Source organism: Myotis myotis, unplaced genomic scaffold, assembly GCF_014108235.1.
Source record: "Myotis myotis isolate mMyoMyo1 unplaced genomic scaffold, mMyoMyo1.p scaffold_m19_p_1, whole genome shotgun sequence".
NCBI classification, from domain to species: Eukaryota; Metazoa; Chordata; class Mammalia; order Chiroptera; family Vespertilionidae; genus Myotis; species Myotis myotis.
This window is the reverse complement of record NW_023416313.1, coordinates 218,031,746-218,057,682: the sequence shown is the minus strand read 5'-3', so window position 1 is coordinate 218,057,682 and position 25,937 is coordinate 218,031,746. Positions and strand designations below refer to the sequence as shown.

Below are 25,937 nucleotides of genomic sequence, written 5' to 3'. Positions count from 1 at the left end.
TGAAATGCCACAGGCTCTAGCTGGGTGGCTGACCTCCATCACTTCCCTCTTCCCACAATGGGTGCCTTCTAGCCCTGGGACCTCCACCTCCCAGAGTCCCCCATTTTATAGACAACAGAACAAAGGCCCAGACGGAGAGGGGCCCGAGGTCAACAGGAGTTAACGCACTGTCCCAGGCACCTGTGATGAGGCCAGCAGGAGCCATCCCCCATCTGCACATGATTACTTTTTAGCACAAGCTTTGCAGTAGTTTTCACAAGTCAGATGTGAGCCTGCTCGAAAGACCATGGAACTGCATGCACAGAAGACCCCAGCCTTTGACACCTTGGTTTTTGTTCTCACCTGTGTTTTTACCAGCTGATAAACTGAATGACCCCTCCTCATAACCTCACATAACACACCTAAACCACCTGACAGCTCGGTCCTAATGGCAGTCCCACCCGCTAGACCAGTGGTTCTCAACCTGTGGGTCGCGTCCCCTTTGGCGGTCGAACAACCCTTTCACAGGGGTCGCCTAAAACCATCCTGCATATCAGATATTTACATTATGATTCATAACAGTAGCAACATTACAGTTATGAAGTAGCAACGAAAATAATTTTATGGTTGGGTCACAACATGAGGAACTGTATTTAAAGGGCCAGAAGGTTGAGAACCACTGCGCTAGACCAAAAGCAGTGGGTCACAAATTGCTCCCCAGGGCTTCAGAGCTGGGGACTCTGAGGAACCCACACAGCTGGACAGCAGAGCGAGGCCTGAGCTCCCTAGCCTCGTCCCCACCTCGGAGAGCCTCAAGAGGCCCCAGGAAGCCACAGTACTTCGGGGCTGACACAGGCCAGGCCAGCCCTGCTGGCTGTCCATGGCGGTCACAGCAAAAAGGAGGCCCAAGGGAGCCCTCTCTTCCACTGCTTTCCCACCAGCACCACCTCTATCTGCGTCCAAAGGCCACACCATTAAAAAGAGCCACTGGCCTATGGGAATGCTGGAACACCAGGCAGAGGCACATGGCAGCGGGGCCAGGGTCTGGGCAGGGCAGAGCAGCCCCTGCTTCTCAAGGCTCCTCTACTCCCCGCTGGGTCCAGAAAGGAGCTCCTCACTGGCCCCAGCGCCCTGAGCCCTCTTCCAGACGCCACCCTCGGGTGCGCAGGGCCTGGTGTGTGGCCACCCGCCCTCACCGTTCACTTCCTCCCCGCCCAACGTGTAGTCCGGCAGCGCCCCAGGCCTGCTGCTGGGAGGGCCAGGACAGGTGTGCTGAGCACCTGCACAAAGACTCCCCGCCAGCTCAATAGCCCCAATCAGAGTCCACAGCTGCCAGACCCTCCAGGCTCCAGAGGACGACACCTTCCTAAGGCTCCCCACACGGGACAGAGACAGCGAGAAGCGACAGTGACATAGACTTTCACCCAAAACACTCAGTGTCGAACATCGAGGTTCCACACAGCACGGGGCGGAGAGCCATCAGGCTCTCCCCGGGATTCCAGGCAGCCTTCCCCCAAAGCCCCCACCCCATCCCCATCCCTGAGGCAGGATTACAGGAGCCCTTTCTCCAGGATGCGCACGGCCCAGGCCCTCATATCTGCCTGCAGCCAGCTGGCCGTCGAATGAACCAGGCTCAGGTTTATCGGCACAAGGGACCCAGCCTTGGGCTCCAACTTGTTGGAGGCACTTCACTCCCCTCTGGGGAAAGTGCCCTGGCCCTGGAGACTGTGGGCAAACCCTCAGGCTGGCAGAAGGCACCCACCTCCCCCTGGCTGCCCAACAGCCACCCCACTGTCTTCAGGGAACAGCCCCAACTTCCTGCGTGGGGATCCCCTTGCCCACACCCAGATCCTGTGGTAGGAAACGGGCACTCCCAGCCCTAGCCACTGGTTCAGGGCCAGGCGTGTGGTTCGGGCTGATCAATCAGGGACAATCAGAATAAATCCTGGGCCCTGGGGGGCCTGCGCCTGAGATGGAGCCAACCTGCCGAGGTCTGACTCCCAGCTCAGCCAACCACTAAATGTGTGACTCTTGGGGGCAAGTTATTTGACCCCTCTGTGCCTCCTTCAGTTAGAAAACAGGGGCACTAAATGCCCCACCCGACAGACTGTAACGTACATCAAATGAGATAACACACAGGAACTCTCAGCATGGGTCTGGCTCGGAATAAAGGTCAGTTGTGAGGGCTCACCTTGCACCACGTGGGCCTGAAATGAAACCAACTCAGAGGCCAGGAAAGCAGGGAGCCCAAGCCCAGGTCCTGAGGACATGGACTGAGCCCCTGAATCTCCTGTACCTGGAGCCTGAACCTCCACTTTCAGGAGCCCCTTTACCACGGAGCCCAGCGGGCCCTGAGTTTCTGTCAGAACCTATACAGCCTGCGACTTGTAGGAATCAGCCTTACATTGCTTTTCTACTCACATCATTAAGTTCAGCCTGACAACTCTCCACATCTGTCAGCTGAGAGAACCAGAGGACATGGCTGCCCATGGTGGCCTCCCCTCCGGCAATGGGGACAGACTTGGAGGCACATGGCCCCATCCACAGGTCTCAGGGGAGTCCAAGCACATTACTGGTGCAGAGGCACCCACAGAACTAAGGGCCCATGTTCCAAATGGCTGCCCACACACTCCCCCACCCTTCCCAGGGGAGCATCCCAAATGCAAGGAGTTTGCCCCTTCAGCATTCCCAGAAAGGCTGGAGGAAAGACAGGACAGACCACCTGAGCCCATGGACCAAAATCGCTCATCCTGGCCAGCCAGGGGCAGGGTCTGCCAACCATGGCCCAGAACAGAACAGAACAGAACAGACCCTGGCCTCGTATTTGATCTGAGGTTCCCTAGAGGCCAAAGGCGGAGCACTTGTGGGCGTGGGAGCTGAGGCCCAGCCCGTCAGGCAGCGCCGCTGGGTGCACAACCCAGCAGGGCCAGCTGCTCTGAGCTGCGCATCCTCGTCAGCTATGACCCTCCGGCTCTCAGATCGTGGACCTCTGCACCTCACCGGCAGAGATTCATTCTGCCATCACCTGCAGACATGGCTGTGTGACTACAGGTTGGGGGAGCAAGGGACAGCCCCCCTTCTGCCATCAGAGCCCCCCTGGCCCTCACAAGAAAGAAGGCTGTTTGCATGCTGAGCCTTTCCTACGGGCCCGACTCTCATCAAGGAGGAAATCGAGGCCCAGAGAAAGGAGCCAAAAGACACCCAGTCACCCATCCAGTCAGAGGCTGAGTCGGGGTTCAAATCCCGCCACTGACCAAGCCACACGCTGTCCACAGGACATCCCACAGAACCAGCACTGCCCTACCCAGGAGGCTTCTGGGACTACGTTCCTCGCTTGCCCATCTTCTTCCCAGATGTGAGGGCTACTCAAACACAAGCTCCTGGTAAACAGCTCCACGGCTGATTCCAGACATGAATTTCAGAGTTACCGTTTCCTGAGTACTTAGCAAGGGCCAGCGCTGTGCTAAGGACTCAAGCTGCCACAGCTCACCCAATCTGCAACACCATCCTGCTGCAGGCTGGTCTGAAAATTCCCATTTCAGGTACAGAACTAAAAGGCTCAGAGAGGTTAGTCACCAAAGTCATAGCCAGAATGCAGCCAGCACCCCCTTCTGAGGCCGAGGGTCAGCTCCCAAGCTTTTTAGGGTCTTTCCAAGAAGCTTGCAAGACCTTCTAGGCCTCTAGCGTCAATAGATCAAGCTCTCAGGTTCCCAAGCTGACCTCCAGGAAGGGACAGAAGAGTGGGCCATGCAGCCTCGTCCACACCAACTCAATGAGGTGAGATTGGAGGACCCTGGGAATCGGACAGGCCGTCTGGAACAGAACACTTCACAATGGGGCAGCCCAAACCCAGCACCCACAGGACGGGTGGCGACGCCGCTGAACGGTGGCGGGGTGCTGGGCAGAGTCATGGCCGGCCTCCCCGCCTGGGTGGGTATCGACTGAGTCAGCACCTACATTTCCCGACTCTGGGCAAGAAAGGCATCCAAATGAAATTGAAAAGGGAAAGGAGAAAAGTTAACAACTAAGAAACACCGAAGACGGGCTGTTGAAGAAGTCAGACTAAAGGAAAGCCATCCTCTTGTCCTCTGCCTTCATTTACAACGGGAAAAACACTGCCATGGTCAAGGGCTCGGCTGGAACAGACTGCTGTTCAAATCCCGCCCCCAGAGGAACCGGCCTTGAAACCCGGGGAAGGTCACGTACACTCTGAGCCTCAGTTTCCGCGTATGGACTGAGCCTTCCAGCACCGTGCCAGGCCAGCAGGTGAACTCGAGGAACAGGTATTTCCAGGGCTGAGCTGCGCTTGTACCACTAAAATAATGCCTCTCAGGGATGACTTTGCCATCTCAAGCAAAGGCTGGAGTGTATTTTTGGAGGAGGATCCCCACCCCCTCCACGCCAGGGCAGCCACATCAGCCCCCCAAGGGAACAAAGCTCATACCTCACCGGCAGGGAAGCCTCCGTGAGGCCCAGAGGCTCAGTCCCGGACCTTCCTCCCATCCCATAGCAGCAAAGAACTGAGTGCCCAAGACTCCTTAAGCACAGGCCCTGGCGTGGCTGCGCCGGGTCAAGGTGAGGGCCGGTCAAGGTGAGGGCCGGGGGGGCTTGGGGGCCAATTCCGCAGGAAACAGAACTCCTTCCCAACAGGATCCTGAAGCTCCTGCCCAGACATGCCCATAGGGAGGTGGAAACATCTGATGGAATAGCCAGAATTCCTTTCTTTCCCAGAATCCCATAATGAATGTTAGGACATTAAGAATAAAATCGTGTTCTGGCGGGGTAGCTCAGTTGGCTAGAGCATCGTTGCAGGTTCAGGGCACATACAAGAATCAACCAACGGCCCTAACCAGTTTGGCTCAGTGGATAGAGCGTCAGCCTGCAGACTGAAGGGTCCCAGGTTCGATTCCAGTCAAGGACACATGCCCAGGTTGCTGGTTCAATCCCCAGTGAGGGGCGTGCAGGAGGCAGCCGATCAATGATTCTCTCTCATCATTGATGTTTCTCTCCCTCTCCCTTCCTCTCTGAAATCAGTAAAAACATGTTTTTTTTAAAAAGAATCAACCAATGGATGCATAAATAGGTGAAACAACCAATTGATGTTTCTCTTTCTCTCTCCCCTCTTCCTCTCTTTGTCTAAAATCAATAAATTTTATTAAAAAAAAAAAAGATGGGGCAGGGGGTGTGGTAGAAGGGGTCAATGGGGGAAAAAGGGACGTAAGTGACACTTTCAACAATAAAGTTTTTTTAAAGAAGGAATAACATCTTAAAGCAAAGAAGCTTTAGTGTCAAATCCAAGCTGTCCCACCTACTTGCCCTACAACATGGGACTAACTCTGCATCTTTTTTCTGGGCCTTTGATTTCCCACCTGTAACACAGACTGGGCTGTAAAAAAGAAATTCCACCCAGAGAGAAACCAACAGTCCCACAGCAATGACATTCTTCACAGAGATGCCCACGAGCCCAGGGTCCTCGAGGGCAGGAGCTGCCCTTCTAGAACCAGTATCCAGAGACTCACAAACGCCCACACGCGTGCCAACGTGCCCCCTGCTCTCCTCTCCAAACGCACCCCCCCCCGCCCCCGCCCCGAGCCCCCTGGGAGCACAGAAAAGCATCCACACTACCTACACCCTTGTGCACTGCAGGGTGGAGCCTTTGTGGCCTCAGGCTGTTTCTGGAGCTAGAGGGGACCCTGCAGTGCTCACTGGGTCCCCACAACCCAAGCGTGAATGGCATGCAGCAGACACTAAATAATACATGTCGTGAGACTGCACCAAGGAACACGAGGGGGCTTTTTACAGGAGATGGCTCCAGACATTGCGGGGGAAATGGGGGGGAAGGCGGGGAGAGGGGGCAGCCCAGGAACCTGCACTAGGACCGGTGCCCCAGGGTGGGGACCGGATGTTTCCTCGCCTCCACACCCCAGCCCTCCACTGCAGGATGGAAACAGGGTGAGGCAGAAATGAAAGTGAAACTCCCACAGAGGCGTCCTCCCTGTGCCCACCTACCTCCTCCCGGTCCTCCCAGAGGCAGTGAGCTGGGATGCCGGGCATGTCCTGGTCACCCCTGCTGGAGGACCCCCGCACCAGGAAAGGACAGAAGGAGGCAGGGAGGCCACCAGTCTGTGTGGACTGGGGCTCCCATCAAAAACATGTCAAAGTCCCAGGCCCCAGCTTGGTGGGTAGGCCCTGGGAGATGGCCCCCTGGGGGAAGAGGGACATCCTACTATTTACTAAGCACCTGCCATACTCACCTGCCCCAGAGGTGAGTGTACTTCACTCACGTTACAGATGGAGGAGCAGAGGCTGGGGAGATGGAAGGGCTTCCCAGTCATTCACAGACAGCTAGGCAAGTCCTGGGCTCCAAGTTCACTGCCATGCCACCACCCACCACCCCTCTGGGCCCAAAACTGCATGCAGAGGAGGCTCAGAAAAATGCCTGATTTTCTTCTAGGTATCAAGACAGTAGTGCCCAGATGTTAAGTTCAGGAGGCAGCCTGGCTGGGTGGAAACAGCATGGTTTCAGGCATCTACCAGCCCCGAGGGTAAGTCCCAGCTCTGCTATCACACTGTGTGACCAGAAAGCCATCTCACCCCTCCCTGAAGCTCAGTGTTCTCATCCAGCTTGGAGGGCAGGTTCCCATCTGCTATAGGGCCTGGCCTTCACTGTGCCCTGAAGTCTGGTCAACCACTGATCTAGGAGTGAGCAGAGGGGCATCTCAGCACAGCCCTTCTGAAGCATCGAGGGCCGCCTGGACGTGCCAAGCCCTGCTTCAGGGCTCAGGCTCCAAGAGCCAGGCACGCAGGTGCGGAGGGGAGCCACTGGGACTGCAGAGCAAACTGCGAGATCACCCTCTCCCGCCGCGGCCTGACAATCAGCGCCGCACCAGGCCAGTCCCCAGGAATGTCTCCTGTGCAAACCCAGCTCCTGTCCAGACTCTGGATCCGCCTTTAAATGCATCCCAGTGCAAACCAGCAGCCAGAGGCAATACATTTTTTAAAGGGGAAAGAGGATTGCCCGTTTAAAGGGTAGTGAGCACAGGCGGAGCTGTGCAGCCCTCCTGGGACTGCTGCCCTGCCTGGCTCCTGTGAGGGGGCTCAGGAGGCAGCAGCTGGCGAGTGCTCTAGGAAACTGGAGGAATCTCATCCCACACAAGGGCTCCCACAGACAAGACTGGGACCAACCAGCCTGGGACCGGTTACATCCCAAATGCCCTTCTGGCGAGTCCCTGTCCCGCAGAGCTCCGGAGTAAGGAGTCCACATTAGCCTGTTTAACTTGGTGTTAAGCATGCCTGCCAGTTTTGGGTGAGGCCTAGTAATGACAGCTTCGGTTTCCCAGAGGACTCCTGAGGGCATGTATTAAAGAGACTCCCAGCCCAGCCCAACTGGTGCGGCTCAGTGGTTGAGTGTCAACCTACGAACCAGGAGGTCATGGAACCCGGTCAGGGCACATGCTTGGGTTGTGGGCTCGATCTCCAGTAGGGGGCATACTGGAGGCAGCCAATCAATGATTCTCTCTTATCACTGATGTTTCTATCTCCCTCTCCCTTCCTCTCTCTGAAATCAATAAAAAACACTTTAAAAAAAAAAAAAAAGAGAGAGAGAGACCCCCAGACCTTGCCCTGGAGAGTTTTACGGGGAAGAGGAGACACAGGGATGTGTGTTTTCACTGGTGCCCAGGTGCTTCCTTCGTGGAACAAGTTGGGCAAAAACTGGCCAAGAAAAAGGTGAATGGCTATTAGAGAACAGCATCCGGTGTGGCTTCCGTCCAGGGCCCTTGGGCACCTGAGGCCTAACCTGAGCCCTGGGAAAATTCATGGCCCAGGGTCTCCAAGGGCCAGAGGATCCCCACCCATCCCCCCGCCCAGGCCCTCAAGGCCCAGAACTGCTCATTCTTGACAGCAAAGGCTGGACTGAACCAGACCCGAGTGGGGCATTTGGCCTCCTGTCCTGGGCTCCATGGTACAGCTGCAGCCTCCGGTGGAGGACCATCCCAGAGCCACCCACCTGGCCCCTCACAGTGTCAGGGAACAAGGCTACAAGGACACCCTGCTGCCCCCTGACCACGTGTCTAACATGGAGACCAGCCTGCCTTCCCGGGAAGGCTGCCCTAGGTCCCACAGAACCCAGGGCTGTGTGAGAGGCAGGCCAGGCCATGTGGCCTCTAAGCAGCTGACACCACCTGCCCTGTTGCTCATGAGCCTCTAGAGCAGGGGTTCTCAACCTGTGGGTCGCAACCCCTTTGGCGGTCGAACGACCCTTTCACAGGGGTCATCTAAGACCATCCTGCATATCAGATATTTACATGACGATTCATAACAGTAACAACATGACAGTTATGAAGTAACAACAAAAATAATGTTATGGTTGGGTCACAACATGAGGAACTGCATTTAAAGGGCCAGAAGGTTGAGAACCACTGCTCTAGAGGATGGACTCTCAGACCCTCTCATTAATGTCACCCCCGCAGAGAGGCTGCAGCCACCCCTGCCTCAGCGCTCTCCTGTCTGCAGGCTTCCTTGCAGCATTTCAAATGTATCTGTGCGGGTTTACCTTCATCTCCTTACCATACATCTCGGTGCACAAGGCGGAAACCAGCACCAGCACAGAGCTGTCAGGGTGGCCGGTCAGGGTTTGCTGAGTGAATAAAAGACTAAAGGAATGAAGCCACTGAGCTACTTCCTGGCCTGAGACACACCACCTCACCCCCATCCATCTCCCCTCACCCCCCATCCATCTCCCCTCACCCCCCATCCATCTCCCTCATCCCTGGGGTTTCCTTCCTGGCACAGAGCACTCCAGAGTCACAAGTGGCTTTTGGCTGAGCCACCAGGACATGGAAAGGCTTCCAAACCTCACCAGTCAGTTCCTTGGTTCACTAACAGGAAGCCTCTTGAGCTCCTACTATGTGCACTGGTAAACACACTGGGGTTTCAGCAGCGAATAAAACTGCCGAAGCCTCTCCCTTTATGGAACCAACTTTTCAAAGAGACAGACAGAGACACACCATGAGCAAGTCCAATAGAGAGAAAGAACCAGCCAGCAGCCGAGGTCTCTGAAGCTGAAGATTCTGAGAGGGGGACAGGGTCTCCCAGAAGCCATCTTTGGGAGGGACTTAGCCCTGTGTCCCCGGATTCCAGGGGCTGTGGGGCGCCCTAGAAGAATCTACCTGGTTGGGCTCCAGGAACACCAAGAGCAGTTAACAGGGTGGGACAGTTTCTGGCCACCAAGGGTGGGCACCCAGCACCCAGGAACCTGTGGGGGAGGGGAGACAGGAGTCTAGGGGTCCCTCATGGGAGTGTTTCTCCAATCTCCACAGCCGATGACATATCTACCCCCTGAGCTAAAAGTAGGGGTGGGGGCATCCCCAGGGACTGGCATAATCCTCAGCCTGGCACCATGACTGGCCTACAGAATCCACCCATGAGGCCCAGCGAGGGAGGCACAGACCACAGGGCAGCTGCTTTCTGAGGGTGGTGTGGCGCAGGCAAGACAAAGCACCAGGTGGGATCCAAACAGCCCAACGGGAATGGCCTGGCCGCTCCAACAGGCACCCTGTTCACAGTCCCGGGGAGCTGGGGGGGGGGGGTGGGGTAGGCTATTTGAAAGGAGGCTCAGCAGGCGGGGGGGGGAAGGGGTACTCCTCTTGGAGCTGCCACACCCTCTGAGTGACCTTGAACAAGCCACCCCACCCTGTTGAGCCTGGGTTTCCCTATCAGAACCCAAGCATCACTCTCTCCCTCAGCAAGGCCACACACACCCAGGCAGGCTTCCCAAAGACCAGCGGAAGGGGAAAGACTGGGGAGGGGGACGCATGCACCAAGGGGAGAGGGTTTAAGACGATGCCTATGCCAGGGAAGGAGTAGGTACACAGCTCCAGAATGATTTGCTTTCTAAAATGAATCTTACTTTTTCGAAGGAGGTACTAGAACATTCCTTAAAAAAAAAGCTAGTGTACCAGCTGAATTCAAAACACGAGTAGGAACAAAAGTCCTATTTACATCAGACTGTTCAGGCGTTACTCTCATGAGGCACTTCACTGAGCACTGACTGAATGCCCCAAACCTGCTAAATCATGTGGGAGAAATAACCAGTAGGGGCAGGATGGCCAGATGGTTAGGAATGGCCTGCGTGCAGGTGAGCCCAGCTCTGCCCAGTGCCTGCCTAATGCATTCAGCCCCACAACGTGAACTCAATCTCACCATCATAAAAGAAATGCAAATCAAAAGTATCCTTCCTCGCCCTGGCTGGTGTGGCTCAGTGGGTTGGGCGTTGTCCCAGGCACCAAAAGGTTGCTGGTTTGATTCCCAGTCAGGGCACATGCCCAAGTTGAAGGCTCAATCCCCAGTGGGGAGCATGAAGAAGGCAGCCAACTGATGTTTCTCTCTCATCAACGTTCTATCTCTCTTGTCCTCTCCCTTTCTCTCTCTCTAAAAATGAAAATAAAATAAAAACAATGCTGTCCAGTCCTGTCTCAGTGGTTAGAGTATTGGCCCCTACACTGAAGGGCATGGGTTCGATTCCCAATCAAGAGCACGCTCTCGCTCTCTCTCCCGCCCTGTCCTCCCGCCCTCCCTCCCTCTCCCCCCATCCCTCCTTTCCACTCTCTAAAAATCCATGTCCTCAGGTGAGGCTCCATTGTCCACTGCGCAGGGCAGGCTGTGGGTATCAGCACTCACTCACCTGACAGCAAGCACCCAGGAGGCAATGGGACAGGCACTCACTGGCCTCACACTGTCTATACATGTAGAAGACAGCCACAGGACAAGAAGCATGGTCCAGCCCTAGCCGGGTTGGCTCAGTGAATAGAGCGTCAGCCTGCAGACTGAAGGGTCCCAGGTTCGATTCCAGTCAAGGACACATGCCCAGGTTGCTGGTTCAATCCCCAGTGAGGGGCGTGCAGGAGGCAGCCGATCAATGATTCTCATCATTGATGTGTCTATCTCTCTCTCTCTCCCTCTCTCTTCCTCTCTAAAATCAATTTAAAAAAAATACCTTAAAAAAAAGCACTTTAAAAAAAAGAAAAGAAATATGGTCCATCGTTTTAAGAGCTGGACCCCACAGCCATTAAAGAAATAAGACAAATGACACAGAACTGTCTCCAAATGAAGCAGCCATGTGCAGTTTCTCTAAGTCATGATGTTCTGTGACACAAACAGAACGGTGTGCATGCAGAGACCTTCATACATGTGTGTCCCTTTGTGTGGACAGAACACCTATGACAGGGACTGCCAAGAGCCAGGTCCCTGACTGATCGGAATCGAGGAGAAGGAAACTGACTTCTCATTGTGTACTTGGGGTCCTTTGATTTTCTCTTGACATGTGCATGTATTAATATTCAAAGTGTTAAAGAAAACAGTAACTGTTAGCTGATAACAATAACGTGAGTGCTCATGGGGACTCTTGACATTTTCAGGAACGCCAACACAAACTCTTCTTGAATCCTCAAAATGAAAGTAGCAGCTTGCATTATCTAATTTTCTCTAGTTCCCCATCTATTAAACAGGTGAGGACAGCACCCCTGCTTCCAGGGGGCTGGAAGATTCAGAGGGGTCTCGTCTGAAAGCAGAAGACACGGGGGTAGCCCCTCCTTAACCGTGCCTGCTGGGCCCGCACACCCGTACCGCCCACACCCAGCAGGATGATCAGTTAGCATCCATATGGACTTCAGGGTCGCTCACACGCTGCCCAAACCAAGAACACTAAGTCTACAAATGCCAGCGACCCTGGAATAGAGGCCTCCATGGGCAGAAGCCCATTCACCCGCTCCCCCAGGTCACCAACAACAGAAAACGGACAGCAGCAAGCACCGTTTACAGGGGTCCGGGCATCCCACATGCCCGCACTGACCCCTTTAATGCACACGACATCCCCAGACTAAGTACTGTTATCATCCTCACTTTACAGAAGACACCGAGGCACCAAGGGGTTAAGTCACATGCCCAGGGCTGCAGGTGGAGCCAGGCCTGGGGCCCAGGCAGGCTCATCAACAGACAACAGTGTCTACCCAGTTCCCTCCGGGAGCTGGGAGCTGTGGAACGTGTCTGCGCTATGACAGTCCCCATGCATTGCTGCAAAGGAAACCTAAGTCCTCCTCCCACCCCAAACCCCCTCAATGATGCCAAGGCCAGACAGTAAGACAAACAGACCTGCATCATTTAATCCTGGAAAAGATCCGCCTTCCTCCCTCCCCCCTAAGAATCTCCCGGAAGCATTCCAGCTAAGAACGGTAAGCCACCCCCCATCCCTGCAGAAAGGGACCTTGTGACAACCCCTTGTGAAGGAATGCAGGCCCTGAGGGGAAGGGACACTGGCACCCCAAGCTCCCTGGGGTGCCTCCCAGGCGGGTTACTGTTAACACCACACTCAGGCTCCAGGAGGGCAGGGGCTCCATCCCACTGCCCCCACCCACTGCCTCGGTGAACTCCAGCCACAACAGAGTGCCGGCCACATTCCTTCTGGGGAGCTGTACGAAGGGTCCCCGTGGGAAAGCCGGCATCAATAACATGGTTTGAGGTGCACCAGAAACATTTATTTCCTGCGAGCTAGTCAGCCCAGCTGCCTCCGAGTTCCTCCAGGATGAGGGCCTCACAGACGTCTGTCTGCTTTTGGAGCCTCCAGGAGGCCCAGGCTAACCTGGCAGAGAAGAGACACACCAGGAAGCCACGTTCTCAGGTGCAGAGCCCTCACGGCTGGGCTCAGGGAAGCCCACCTGGCTGTACAAAGTCCCTGACACTCCCTGAGCCTCAGTTTCCTCCCCCCTCCATCCCTGGGCTGCTGGGATTCGGATGAAGTGAGATAAGGAAGCTGGAAGGACCACATTAAAGTCGGCGAATATTATAGCACGGACGGGCCACGGTTCACCCACATTTTACACCGCAATGCTCCATAAAGTCACGTGCCCTTTCACCACCCCCTGCAACACAGCTTCCGCCACGGGACACAGAAGAGTGGGAAGGCGAGAAGGCGCTGGAGGAGAGACGGAAAACACAGGAGCCAGCATTTCCAAATGGGGCACCGTGGAGATCTAAAACCAAATCACCCAGCAATTCCAACCAACAGCTCTACTTCTTTGCTGTCCCTCTGCAGGCCCTCTGGGCATGCTGAGAACCCACAAAGTGGGTGTGAGGAAGCAGCAAGCTGCTCCTGAGTTAGGGGAAAGAGGGTAGAAGAGAACAAACCAGGTCCCCAGGGAAAGGGGAAGAACCAGCCGAGGCACAGGAGCACACAGCCTCACTGAAAGCAAGCTGAGTCAAAGGCCCATCCATCCGCTGACTTGTCAGAGGGCCCGCCCATCAAGGGGCAGCGAGGGTGGGCCCTTACGTTTACCTAAAGTGTCCCAGCAGGACCAGGCTCCAAACGCCTACTGATGCCATCCATGTGCGACGCCCCCTCGGAGAAGAGGCATTACACCTGCCAAGGGCACGACTCAGCCTTGCCAGGAAGGGTCCCCAGGACAAAATGGCAGTCTCCGGACGCCTGTGACAATGACCAGGACAGTAACTCCTCCCTACTGCCGGAGGGGCCAAAGGGAAAGGGCTGGCTTTCTGCGTGGGCCTCAAGGTCACCAGATTGGATCCACTCTAGAAGTTAAAGGAAAGAAGAAAGGTATGGAACCGGCCGCTCCCTCATGCCTGTTTCCCCATCTGTAAAACAAAGGGCTGGATGAGACGCTCTCCAACATCCCTTTCTGCTCAGAGATTTTTACAAGGCCTGACGTTCAACTAAACAACGCATCCCGGTCTGTTCGGGTCAGCCTCTCCGGCGCTGACGCTGCCCCAAACATTCAGAGCAGAGCCCCAGTCATTTGCAAAGATCTCTGGACTTTTTCATTGGGCAAGTCACAGACAATTCATCATCTATCAAAACAGGAGCGCTGTACCCCCAGATCGTGAATGTCCATCCACATACCACTAAACTCTCACCAGCACCCCCACCAAACACAACAGCAGCCAAGAACTCCGCCACCCTCTCCAGGGTGAGAGCATTTTGCACCCACTTTAGAAATGTGGCCACCAGGGGGCGCTGCTCTGAAAATAATAAAGGCGAGAACAGGGGGAAAAAACTATTTTTGATGTTTTCTTTTCCTTCTTAAGCTTCAATGACGAAATATCTAAAGCGTAGCTAATGAAAACACAAAGCAGCCTGAGATTCTAGAATGGCCTAGACCAGTGGTCGGCAAACTGCGGCTCGGCAAACTGGGGCTCACGAGCCACATGCGGCTCGGGGGCCGCAGTTGGCCGACCACTGGCCTAGACACTTTCTTTCTTCTCCCCAAAGACATTATTGTGGCCAAAAGGCAACTCAACTTTAAGGGCAACACCCCTTGCAGAGAAATTAACACTCCACAATGGATTTCCCCCAGAAGGGTTGACATCATAGCTTGCCCTGAAACCCCTGTTTAAAGGCAGGGGGTCCACGGGAAGGAAAAGCCAATCTGCAAGTCTAAAAGGAGGACTAGCCGCGGGTCTCGGCTAGAACTGTTTTATGAGAGCCTCCTAATTACTGAGCAAAATATACCAACCAGATGACAAGCCTCCTGGCTTAGCTGCAGACATGGGAGGACACGAATACCGGCAGACCGCAGGCAAAAGGGTGCAAGGTCTTAACTGGGATTTCCCAAGTTTTAGAAGACTGCAGGGGGAGCTCCGGCACCTCACACAGAAGGACACTCAGGAGCACATCAACAGGGCTGCTCCACATCTCAACCGTGCCTAGAGCACATTTTGCTGTCCCACAGGCACAATGTTCAAGGGCCCTTTTCTAACGTTCCCGAAGTCCTCAGATCCATTCTCAAAACCCTGACTTCCAGTTCCTCCTGATTTCCTTCTGTATTCAGCATGTCCTACTGACCCTGGAAAGCCTGCTCGCTCCCGGGGAAGCAGGGCCTGAACGAGGGAAGCCAACTCCATCCCCAGACCCGGGATGCAGATCCAGGAGCTGCTTGTGCTATGTAAAAGGGCGCCCCTCTGGCTGCTGGGAGAAGAGCGCCTGCAGGGCGCTGGCCTGGGGCAAAGGAGCACCAGGCCCTTGGGACAGGCATGAGGGGCACAGAGGCGCTGGGAGCCCCGCTAGCTCTGACTGGCCACTCGCTCCTCGTATCAGGAGGTAAGAAATCATACTTGTTCCATTCTTCATGATGTCTGGGCACCCAGCAGGGATGAAAATGCAAGTAGCGCCCATGTTCAAGAATCAGATCTATCAACTGGAGACACTGCATAACAAAAGGTTTCCACCTACAGTTTGCAAAAGGCTTTCGGAGCCGAATTATCTTGTATCTTAGGCTTTCTCCGAGAACGGGATTCCACTCTCAGCTCCTCAAAGGCAAAGCTACCAACGTGTGGCAAGGTGAGGCACACCTGCCCCCAATACTGGATGTTTCTGTAAGGGATTGAGAATGCCATCTTGTTAAAACACTTGAGTCTCCACCACTGAGAACCAGCATTGAGGGTTGGGGCGGGGGGGGGGGGGGGGGTGATAAGTAGAGGAGAGCCATCCTCTGCCACATGCATTTACCCAGCACCTCAGCACCAGCCACTCCCTAGTTCTGGGACCCCCGGCCTGGTACCACGGTACCCCACGGTACCCCACCTCTCTGCGGATGGATCCCCCTTCTCAGACACGTGGCCCGGAATCAGCACCTGGCCCATTCTCCAGGCTGGTGCGAGGCTCTATTAAATGAGACAGCAGATCACCGCAAACGTGCCGAGTACCGCCGCCCGCTTCACGTCGGCTTATCCCGGTGGCGCGCAATGTCAGCTTCACGAGCCGCACTCGCGGGGCACACAGTAGGTGGCCCGCAAACGTGCGAACACCGGGTGCCCTTCTCCACGAAGAAGAAGGGAACGGAACGGCAGAAGAAAAACACTCCCGTCCAAAGTAACCTCCAGCCACGGGCAGAGCTCGGACCCCCCGATGCCCCGGGTCCCTCCACCACCGTTAGCGGCGCTCCCACCGAGCCCCGGGCGGCCGGAGGCGTCCCCGCCCGGGTCACAGTGCACCTGAGAGCCCGGGTCGGTGCCGCCCCCGCTCACCCTGGGCCACCGCTTCCCTCGAACACAACCGACGGCCGCCCGGCTCCTCGGGCTCCGCGTCCCCCGTGCACGGCTCCGTGCGTGTGGCTCTCACCTCCCACGGAGCCGCCGGGGCAGAGCCGGGAACCCCCGGGCGCCGGAGCCCCGCTCCCTCCTTACCTGCACAGCTCGGCGAAGGCCTGGAAATTGAGCTTCTTGATCTTCTTCTCGCTCAGCCAGTAGCCCACTCTCTTCCCCTTCAGAAAGGTCTGCATCTTCCTCCGCGGGCGGGGAGCTCGGGTCCGGAGGAAATGGCCCACAGGCCGAGTCTGGCGGCCAGCGCGCGCCGCGAGCGTGCGGGCACCTCCTCCCGGCGGCGGGGACGCGGAACGCGGCTCCGGGCGCGCAGTCCTGCCGGGAGGGGCGGGCCGGGGCGGGCCGGGGCGGGGCGGCGCCCGGGCGGGGGAGCGGCGCTCAGCGCGGCCGGCCACTGGCTGCCGCCGCGCCGGGCCCGCCCCCGCCGCCTCCCGCGGGGCTCGCCGGCGCGCAAGTTCGCGAGCGCCGCTGCGGGGCCGGCCCGGAGGAGCCAGGGGAGGCCCCGCCCGCCGCCGCGGCCACCTCGGGCCGAGCGACCCGCCCTCCGGCGACGGCCACGGAGGACCGGCCGGCGCTCGGGCTCCTGGCCGCCCCGAGGCCCGCCTCCCCCCGCCTCTCCAACCCCCCCTCCGAGCTCGGGCGGCGCAGACGGCCGTTCGGAGCCGGGCGCGAGCCCCTCCCCGCACGCTGGGACCCGGCAGGGCGCACGCGGCCGCCCGCAGCCTCCCGCGGCCTCGCCCCGCCCTCGGTCCTCACCCGCCGCCGCCACGCCCCGCTCGTCCTGGTCCTCGTCTTCGCGGGCACCGACCGAGCCTGGCCCCGCCGCCGCCGCGCTGACCCGGCCGGCCGGCCCGCTGGACCCGCGGGCGGAGGAAGCGCGGCCGCGCCGGCCGCCAGGGGGCAGTGCCGCCCGCCACCTCTTAAAGGCGCCGCGCCTTCCCCGCCTGGGAATGTGCTTGTTTGTGCCCCGGCTCTGGCTGTGGAGCTTGGAGACGGAGAGCGCGGGCCTGGATTTGGGGCGGCCCTGGCCAAGTGGTTTTACTTTTTAAAACGGCGATGTGGGCATTTTCTGCCTGTCCTCGGGGAGCGAGCGAGGCACCGAGTTTCATTCATCAAAAGCATTTCTGTGCCCCCGGCAGCATGCAGCCCCTCCCCCAGGGTCAGGCCTCGGAACCGCAGCGGGCTGTGGGAGATGCAGGCGTTCAGTGAGATCATCCCTTCCCTCGAGGACAGACAGACCCAGGCCCAGGATGGTGACCCTGCGGCGGGCACAGGAACACCCACGGGCCTTCTGAGGCTTAGGATGTTGACTCACCCTCTGGGTGTCCCCGTCAACTGTCAACTGAGGGAAGGGACGGGACTAGAAGCATCGAGGATAAAGGGCAGAACACTCAGTAGACCCTTTGGGGGTGCAAGCCAGCGGCAGCCTCAGCGCCCTTGATTCACAACCCCAGCCTACCCTGCCCAAGCCCTAGTGACCTGCCTTCTTGTAATCACAACCTTTCCGCTGGTTTTCCAAGTTAAAACTAGGTGAGGCTTTCCACTCGGGGCCTGGAGGAGTAAGCAGACCTGTCCTCTGCCTCCATCTCTCAGCTGGACCGCGCACGTGCCGTGTGACCTTGCAGCCACTCAGCCTCTCGGAGCATCAGCCCTCCCTCCTACCTCCCAATAAGCCCTGCCTCATGAGAACACTTCAAACTGCAACAGGAAACACAAAATAGAAAGAAAAAAAAAGGATAATAATTGTAAAACAAATTTAAAAAGAAAAGAAAGCTGCAACCGAGCTTTAGCTATGAGGTCTAAACGGTATGGTGCTATGGGGGTGTGGGCACAGGGAAAGCAGAGTAGAGATGTCTCTCGTTGTAATAGTGCCCCTGGCAGGTGGAAGTGCTCAGTACAAGGGACTGAATAAGTGAATGTCAGGTAAGCCCCCCCAGGGGGTCCCTGGCCTCTCAGACACAAAAGATGCAAAGGTGGCCCTGGACAGTTTTCCTCAGTGGTTAGTTAGAGCGTCGGCCTGTGCACTGCAGTGTGGCAGGTTCGATTCCAGTCTCGGGCACGTGCCTTAGTTGCAGGTTCAGCCGGCCTGTCTGGATGTATGCAGGAGGCAACCAATTGATGTGTGTCTCTCACATTGTTGTTTCTCTCTGTGTGTCTCTCCCTCTCCCTTTCGTTCTCTAAAAGAAAAAAAGAAGAAATCAATGGGAAAATGAAATAAAAATTTTAAACCTCAATGGGGAAAAAATCCTCTGTTGAGGATTAACAAACAAACAAAAAAAGATGCAAAAGTGGGAAACTCCAGAACAGGAACCTAAAGAAGAGATGTCCACATTCCCTCTGGGAGGCAGGTGAACCATTAAGGGGATTCAGTGGGCAAGTCCATGGCCGAGGGTCACCGGGGAGAGGATGCCGGAGCTGGGAGAGGAACTGTGGTGGAGGGAGGACCCTGGGGAGGAAGGACTTTGCCAAGGGGCAGAAGTGGGGCACCTGGACAGCCCTCCTAACCCTAGTCCTCCTCCTAGGAGAGAAGGAGGCTTTGGCAGGTGAGACAATGTCATGATTGAGAATTCAGTCCTCAGATTCAGCTGATGGACTTGAATTCTAGCTGTGTGACTTGGAACAAATGCCTTAACCTCTCTGGACCTTACTTGCCTCATCTGAGCCCCCCAAGATGGTGTCTATTAGGAGAAAACTGAAGTAAATAGTGATATCCCCGTTCTTGCACCAGTTTGGCACAAGTAGTTAAATGGGCTGGTTCAAGATGTAGCCAGATGGGTTATCTGAGTGACTGTGGGCGAGGTAGTAAAATGTCTGAACCTTGGTTTTGTAATCTATTAAATGGAAGTGACTCTCAAGCCTGGTTCATAAGATTGTTGAGAAGTTAAAATGAGTGTGAATTCATCAAGGACTTTGAACTTGTAAAGGACTATACATTTGTGACGGAACTCAATTCATAAAGGGCTATATCAGACATGCCTCATGAGCGGTAGTCACTGCTGTGCTGTTACTATTACATCAGCCATACAATGGACCCACCTTTAAAATAATATCTGTGCATTCATTCACTAAATATGTATGAAGCACCTACTACGTGCCAGGCACTGGGATACAGCAATGATGAAAACTGCAAAACCTCGGTCCTCCTGGAACTTATATTCCCATGGAGCCGTGGATGAAAAGGGGGGTTTTATGGAAAGTAATCTCAAGGTTGATCTGATCAGAAATCCCTGCCTGGGCCGGTCATGGTAGGTAGTCATAGCCCAGGTGTGTAACTGCAGTGACAGGTTAAGCTCTGCCTTAAGGAAGCCCTGTCCATTGTTTCTGTGCATCTAGGTCAGGGGTGGGCAAACTTTTTGACTCAAGGGCCACAATGGGTTCTTAAACTGGACCAGGGGGCCGGAACAAAAGCATGGATGGAGTGTTTGTGTGAACTAATATAAATTCAAAGTAAACATCATTACATAAAAGGGTACGGTCTTTTTTTTTTTTTTTTGTTTTATTCATTTCAAATGGGCCGGATCCGGCCCGTGGGCCTCGGTGAACACACCTTTGAAATTACTCTTTTCAGGTCCCTCTTTCTAAAGCCTGACCCCCTTCGAGGGAGCACAGAATCTTAACCACCCTATGACCCCACCCCTGCCTTGCTTCCTCCCACCTTCATGCAATCTTCCTTACCTCTCCCCTTAATTCCAAATGCATACAAGAAGCTGCAAACTCATTTCTTGAAAGCATTTTTCTCATTCTGTTGAGATCTTGCTTCCAGATGTGTCCTCTGTTTAACTAGTCCTTCACCAAGCTGAACATGAATTCGAATTTTTTTCAAATTCATCTTTTTAAAATAGCATTTTCCAACAAAACCAAATTAGCATTATCATATTTTAAAACATTAAAAACAGCTCCATACTGTCATCTAAACCTCCGTATTTAAGTCCCCAAATTGCCTCTAAAACTTCACAAGTGGTTTGTCCCAACCAGGGTCCACGCCGAGACCTGCACTGTCCCCGGCTGTGCCTCCTGGGCCCTTCTGACCGGTTTCCCCTGTGAGAGAGACTCAGTGGGTTGTCCTACAGGAGGGCTAGCCTTCGGGGTTGCTCCGGTTGCTTCCTCGTGGTGCCATTAAGCTTGTTCCTCTTTCTCTGCATTTCTTGGAAACTAGAAGTTAGATCTAAAGTCTTGATTAGATTCAACTTCAAAGTTTTGGGCTGAAGGATGTTATAGATAATGTTATGCGTCCCGGAAAATACATCAGGTCTGGTTGTGCTAAGATTTTTACATATGTACCCACCCACATGACCACCGCCTGAATCCAGACAGAGATTGTTCCTAGCTCCCTAGCTCCCCAGCTGGCCCCCCCACCCATATAGTAGCCCCCACACAAAGGAAACCTCTATTCTGACTTTTATCACACAGGTGAGTTTTGCCTGTTTCTATACTTCATAGAGCTGGAATTTTATAAGAAGAACTCTTTGGCCCTAGTGGTTTGGCTCAGTGGATAGAGTATCAGCCTGCGGACCCAAGGGTCCCAGGTTCGATTCTGGTCAAGGGCACATACCTCAGTTGCAGGCTTCTCCCCGGCCCAGGCCTTGGTTTGGGTGCGTGCAGGAGGCAACCAATCGATGTGTTTCTCTTACATCAATATTTCTCTCTGTCCTTCCCTCTCTCTTCCACTCTCTCTAAAAATCAAAGGGGAAATATCCTCAGGTGAGGATTAAAAAAAATAATAAGAAGAGAACTCTTTGGCTCAGTATTATCAGTGAGATTGTTAGGGGCAGAAACAGAATAGTAGAGACTAGCTATAGTTATAAGAAATACTAATCATGCTCTGTTAACCCATGATTGTTTTGTCCTGATTAAAGGAAGCATATTCTGATCTGGCCGGGAATTGTATGCCTCAGGACCTGGGAGTTAACCTTGGAATTCCGTCCATTCTCCTTATCCAAGAGCTGCCTATCAGCATGGAAAGACTGGAGTCTCCCCTTTGCAACCGGCCCCTTCCCCGTCCCCTCACCCCCGCCCCCGCCCCCGCCCCCGCCCCCGCCTGCATTGCCTGTAATGTGTAACCATTTACCCACTCTTATTCCTTTTACCTACTTCCCCATATAATCTTTGTCCTTCTATCCAGTGTAAGCAGCTGGCTTATGGGAGGGGTGCAGAGCACATTTTCTTGGTTGGCCTGCCCTACCATGCTGCCAGCAGTATTGGAATAATGCTCTTATATGATTCAACTCCTTCTCTGCTTACTTGGCTCAAGAAATGACAGGCAGCCCAGACAACCATTGGTTGTCTGGTTTCAAGATGCAAATATATTGTTTTCGTGTGTATCAAGGTTTCTCCCCATTATTTTCTTAGTTCATTAGATGAATAAGTTTAGACCGCCTTTGGTTTTAACACCAATTGATAATCTAGTCTGAATTCATGATTTCCTTGGAGGTTGTGAAACTGATCAGACTATCTAAAGTAGCTGTTATCCCTAGAAGAAGTGGGATAGAAGAGATTTTATTTTAAAGATTTTTTTAAAATTGATTTTTAGAGAGAGAGGAAAAGAGAGGGAGAGAGAGAGAAACATCAATGTGAGAGCAACATAGATTGGCTGCCTCCTTCAAGCCCCTACCGGGGATCGAACCTGTAACCTAGGTATCTGCCCTGACCAGGAATCAAACCAGCAACCTTTTGGTGCACAGAACAATGCCCAACCAACTGAGCCACACAGGCCAAGGCTAGATTTAGTGGGAGGGAGATGATTCAATTCAAGAAATGTTCATTAGCGTATACACAGTGACTAAGCCCCTGAACCTGGTTTTCAACAAACTCCTTAACCCATTGCTATCAGGATTTCTGCAGCCATCCTGCAAAAAAGGGTGTGTGCTCCCCATTTTACCAGCTGAGGACACCAGTGGGTGAAATGCCCGGCTGGAGGTCACATGGTGATGGCCAAGTGCGGCCTGGCCCCTCAGGCTGGGCCTTCCCACCATTCCGTTTCCGTGGGAAGAGACAACGAAGGGTTGAGGACAGTAACGCTCTTCTTGAGACCTCCAGAGGAAAGAAGGAAGGAAATGCTCAGAAGAGGCAGTGCAATCGAGTTTCGAAATGCAGCTAGCTGCAGCAACGTGCCCTTTGCACAGGCCAGTAAACCAAGGCAGAGGGCAGAAGTCAGCAGCGGCCAGTTCTGCTTGTGGCCTGAGCAAACCAAGCTCCCAGGACGACCCGACCAGAGCCTCGGTGGGCAATGCGAGCGCTCTGCTCACACCATTGCATTCATTCCCAAGCAGAAGCAGTGACGAAGCACTGAGCAGGCCTGTGCGTGGGGATCTGTCTCCACGTCAGCCCCCTCCTATATCCGTTCTCCTTCCGAAGCCTGGGAAACGTCCTTCCCAAAGCCATCAGTTCCCTCCATTCCAGACATGTAGCGACATTCCTTCAGTCCTCTGTGGCACTTAGAAAACATAGCTATTGACTAACTATATTAAGGAATGCCATCCACATACCCCCCCTGGCAGCTCACGAGCCCCAGGGAGCGTCACCCGCTGGGGTCATGGGGAAAGAGGCCCCTGGTGGCCTCTCAGGCCCTGAGTTGATTTTCCTGGCACAGTCTGACCCTCTGGGCTGTGCCAGACCAGAAGTGCAGAGGGGCTCGCTTTATGAGAACCCTAAATTTAAAAAGAGAAGAAACAACAAGCTCACAGCACATGGGCCTCAGCACCCTTGGGTCTAAATGATTCCAAGCACACTTCGCAGCTGAAATGAGCACACGTGTCACTTGGGAGTGTGGGCTCTGATTGGGGTGGGGGCGGGGAGAGGGGCGGGGGCCCTGCATTTCTAGCGGGCAGTGCCCATGCAGCTGCTGCCCGGGCCGCTCTGAGCCGAGAGACACTAAGGACTCCAATAACACTCTGAGCGGTGGTTCCCTGGCCGAACATTAGAACCTCTGAAGAGCTTTTTTTTTGCCTTTTTTTTTTTTTTGCCTTTTTTTTCTTTAATCCTCACCCAGGGATATTTTTCCACTGATTTTTATTTTTATTTATTTTTTTTAATTAAATCTTTATTGTTCAGATTATTACATTTGTTCCTCTTTTTTTTCCCCCCATAACTCCCCTCCTCCCAGTTCCCGCCCCACCCTCCGCCCTCACTCCCCACCCACTGTCCTCATCCATAGGTGCACGATTTTTGTCCAGTCTCTTCCCGCATCTCCCACACCCCTTTCCCCCCCAGGAATAGTCAGTCCATTCCCTTTCTATGTCCCTGATTCTATTATAATCAACAGTTCATTCTGTTCATCAGATTATTTATTCACTTGATTCTTAGATTCACTTGTTGATAGATGCATATTTGTTGTTCATAATTTGTATCTTTACCTTTTTCTTCCTCTTCCTCTTCTTAAAGGACACCTTTCAGCATTTCATATAGTACTGGTTTGGTGGTGATGAACTCCTTTAGCTTTTCCTTATCTGTGAAGCTCTTTATCTGACCTTCAATTCTGAATGATAGCTTTGCTGGATAAAGTAATCTTGGTTGTAGGTTCTTGGTATTCATCACTTTGAATATTTCTTGCCACTCCCTTCTGGCCTGCAAAGTTTCTGTTGAGAAATCAGCTGACAGTCGTATGGGTATTCCCTTGTAGGTAACTGAGTTTCTTTCTCTTGCTGTTTTTAAGATTCTCTCTTTATCTTTTGCTCTTGGCATTTTAATGATGATGTGTCTTGGTGTGGTCCTCTTTGGATTCCTTTTGTTTGGGGTTCTCCGCGCTTCTTGGACCTGTAAGTCCATTTCTTTCACCAGGTAGGGGAAGTTTTCTGTCACTATTTCTTCAAATAGGTTTTCAATATCTTGCTCTCTCTCATCTTCTGGCACCCCTATAATTCTGATGTTGGTACGCTTGAAGCTGTCCCAGAGGCTCCTTACACTATGCTCGCATTTTTGGATTCTTTTTTCATTTTGCTTTTCCGGTTGGGTGTTTTTTGCTTCCTCGCATTTCAAATCATTGACTTGATTCTTGCGCTCCTCTGGTCTGCTGTCGGGAGTCTGTATAATATTCGTTATTTCAGTCCGTGTATGCTTAATTTCTAGTTGGTTCCCCAATATAAGATCGAGGGTCTCATTAGTTTTCTTGTAGATCTCATTAAGTTTATCGGCGGCTTCTAAACAGTTCTTGAGAGACCTTAAAAGTGTGGTTCTGAACTCTATATCTTCCATTGACAATTTTGTCCTGTTTCTTTGTCTCCGCATTTTGTTATGCTTCCTTGGTGCACCCCCTAGTGGTCTTTGTTCGAAGTCTTATAGTTAAATCTTGATTGTTGTAGCTAATTCCAGGGAGGGTTTGACCTCCAGGCCAAGTGGCTATGAGAATCAGCTGTGTCAGCAGTGAGAGAACTTCTGTCCTCTAGGGAGGTGCTAATCTGGCGTTTGCCTGAGGCTATCCGGCAAATGCCTCTGTGCAGGGCTTGGGCGGGGCGGGTCGCACAGGATCAACAGGGTGGGCAGGAGAGAGCAGTTATGGCGGCTCTCAGTCCTGTCCCCAGGGGCTCTGCCTCTCTGAGTCCCAGCACCCGCTGCAAAGCTCGGAGAGAAAGCTGCACTCGCTCTGACGGAAGCCAGACAGTCCCGCTTCTCCCGTTTGAGTCTGGGTCCCTAGAGACTCGCCCGGATCTGGAGCTCAGAGTCTGGGACTCCCTCCCTATTGAAAACGACAACCGCGCCCTCCAACGCCAGCCCACTCCGAGCACTCCGCACCTCAGAATTTGACTTCAGCACTGCGCCTCCTCTGAGTGTCCGTATGCGTTTCTCTTTCCTCCTAGTTGTAGGACTTCCACTCAGCCAGCGTTCCTGTGGTTCTGGGTGCTGTCCCTTCCGTTTTTTAGTTTCACTTTTGAAGTAGTTGTTCAAAGCAGCAAACTCCGGCGTTAACCTATGCCGCCATCTTGGTTCCTCCACTGATTTTTAGAGAGAGTGGAAGAAAGAGGGAAAAACAGAGAGAACTATTGATCTGAGAGAAACACACCTATTGGTTGCCTCCTGCACGAGCTCTGACCAGGACTTGGGCTGGGGAGGAGCCGGCAACCAAGATACATGCCCTTGACCAGAATCGAACTCAGGACCCTTCAGTCTGCAGGCCGACGCGCTATCCACTGAGCCAAACCGGCTAGGGCTCACTGAAGAGCTTTTGAAAACAAATACCTCTGTTGGTGCCCCAACTCATACCAATGGTTGAGGATTCTTAGGAGGGAGGAGGAAATATTGGACTCAGAACATAAACAAGAGTGGCACTTTGCACCCACCGGTGATGATGATGTGCAATGAAAGGGAGTGCAATTTTTAAATTCCTCTGCCTCTAAAGTCAACATAAATAAATGCAAGAAATAAAACAGTCTTCCCCGCCCTGGCTTGCGTGGCTCAGTTGGTTGAGAGTTGTCCTGTGCACAGAAAGGTCTCCGGTTCCCTTCCCGGTCAGGGCATATGCCCAGGCTGGAAGTTCGGTTCCTGGTAGGGGGCCTGCAGGAGGCAGCCAACCAATGATTCTCATCCTTTCTAATGGATAGTTCTATCTTTCTCTCCCTCTCCCTTCTTCTCTCTAAAATCAATAAAAACATATATTTTTTTAAAAAGTTGTTGTGACTCTAAGACCCTGGAGGGCCAGTTCTGTGTGTTTCTCAACTCCATATTCCAACTGCTCAGAATTTTTGTTTTTAATTGATGAGAGAGAGAGAGGGAGACATCAATTTGTTTTTCCACTTATTTATGCATTCATTGTATGTGCCCTGGTTGTTCCTTATATGTGCCCTGACTGGGGATCAAACCCATAACTTTGGTATATCCGGACAACACTCTAACCAACTGAGCTACCTAGCCAGGGC

At 53.8% G+C, this 25,937-nt stretch overlaps 1 protein-coding gene across 3 annotated transcripts in view; it reads right to left on the bottom strand.

Annotated features, from left to right (window-relative positions):
- Positions 1-16,979, bottom strand: part of ITPK1 (inositol-tetrakisphosphate 1-kinase) — a 135,173-nt gene extending 118,194 nt beyond the window's left edge. For 2 of the 3 annotated variants that reach the window (XM_036316193.1, XM_036316212.1), the window contains exons 1-2: positions 16,846-16,979; positions 16,174-16,404 (exon numbers count right to left, since the gene is read on the bottom strand). In XM_036316193.1, the coding sequence (XP_036172086.1) occupies positions 16,174-16,268 (95 nt within the window). In that variant the 5' untranslated portion in view covers positions 16,269-16,404; positions 16,846-16,979. Of the gene's footprint in view, positions 1-13,309; positions 13,455-16,173; positions 16,405-16,845 lie in introns of those variants that run through there. The other variant, XM_036316203.1, reaches the window with a different exon arrangement.
- Between the last annotated feature and the right edge of the window lie 8,958 nt (positions 16,980-25,937).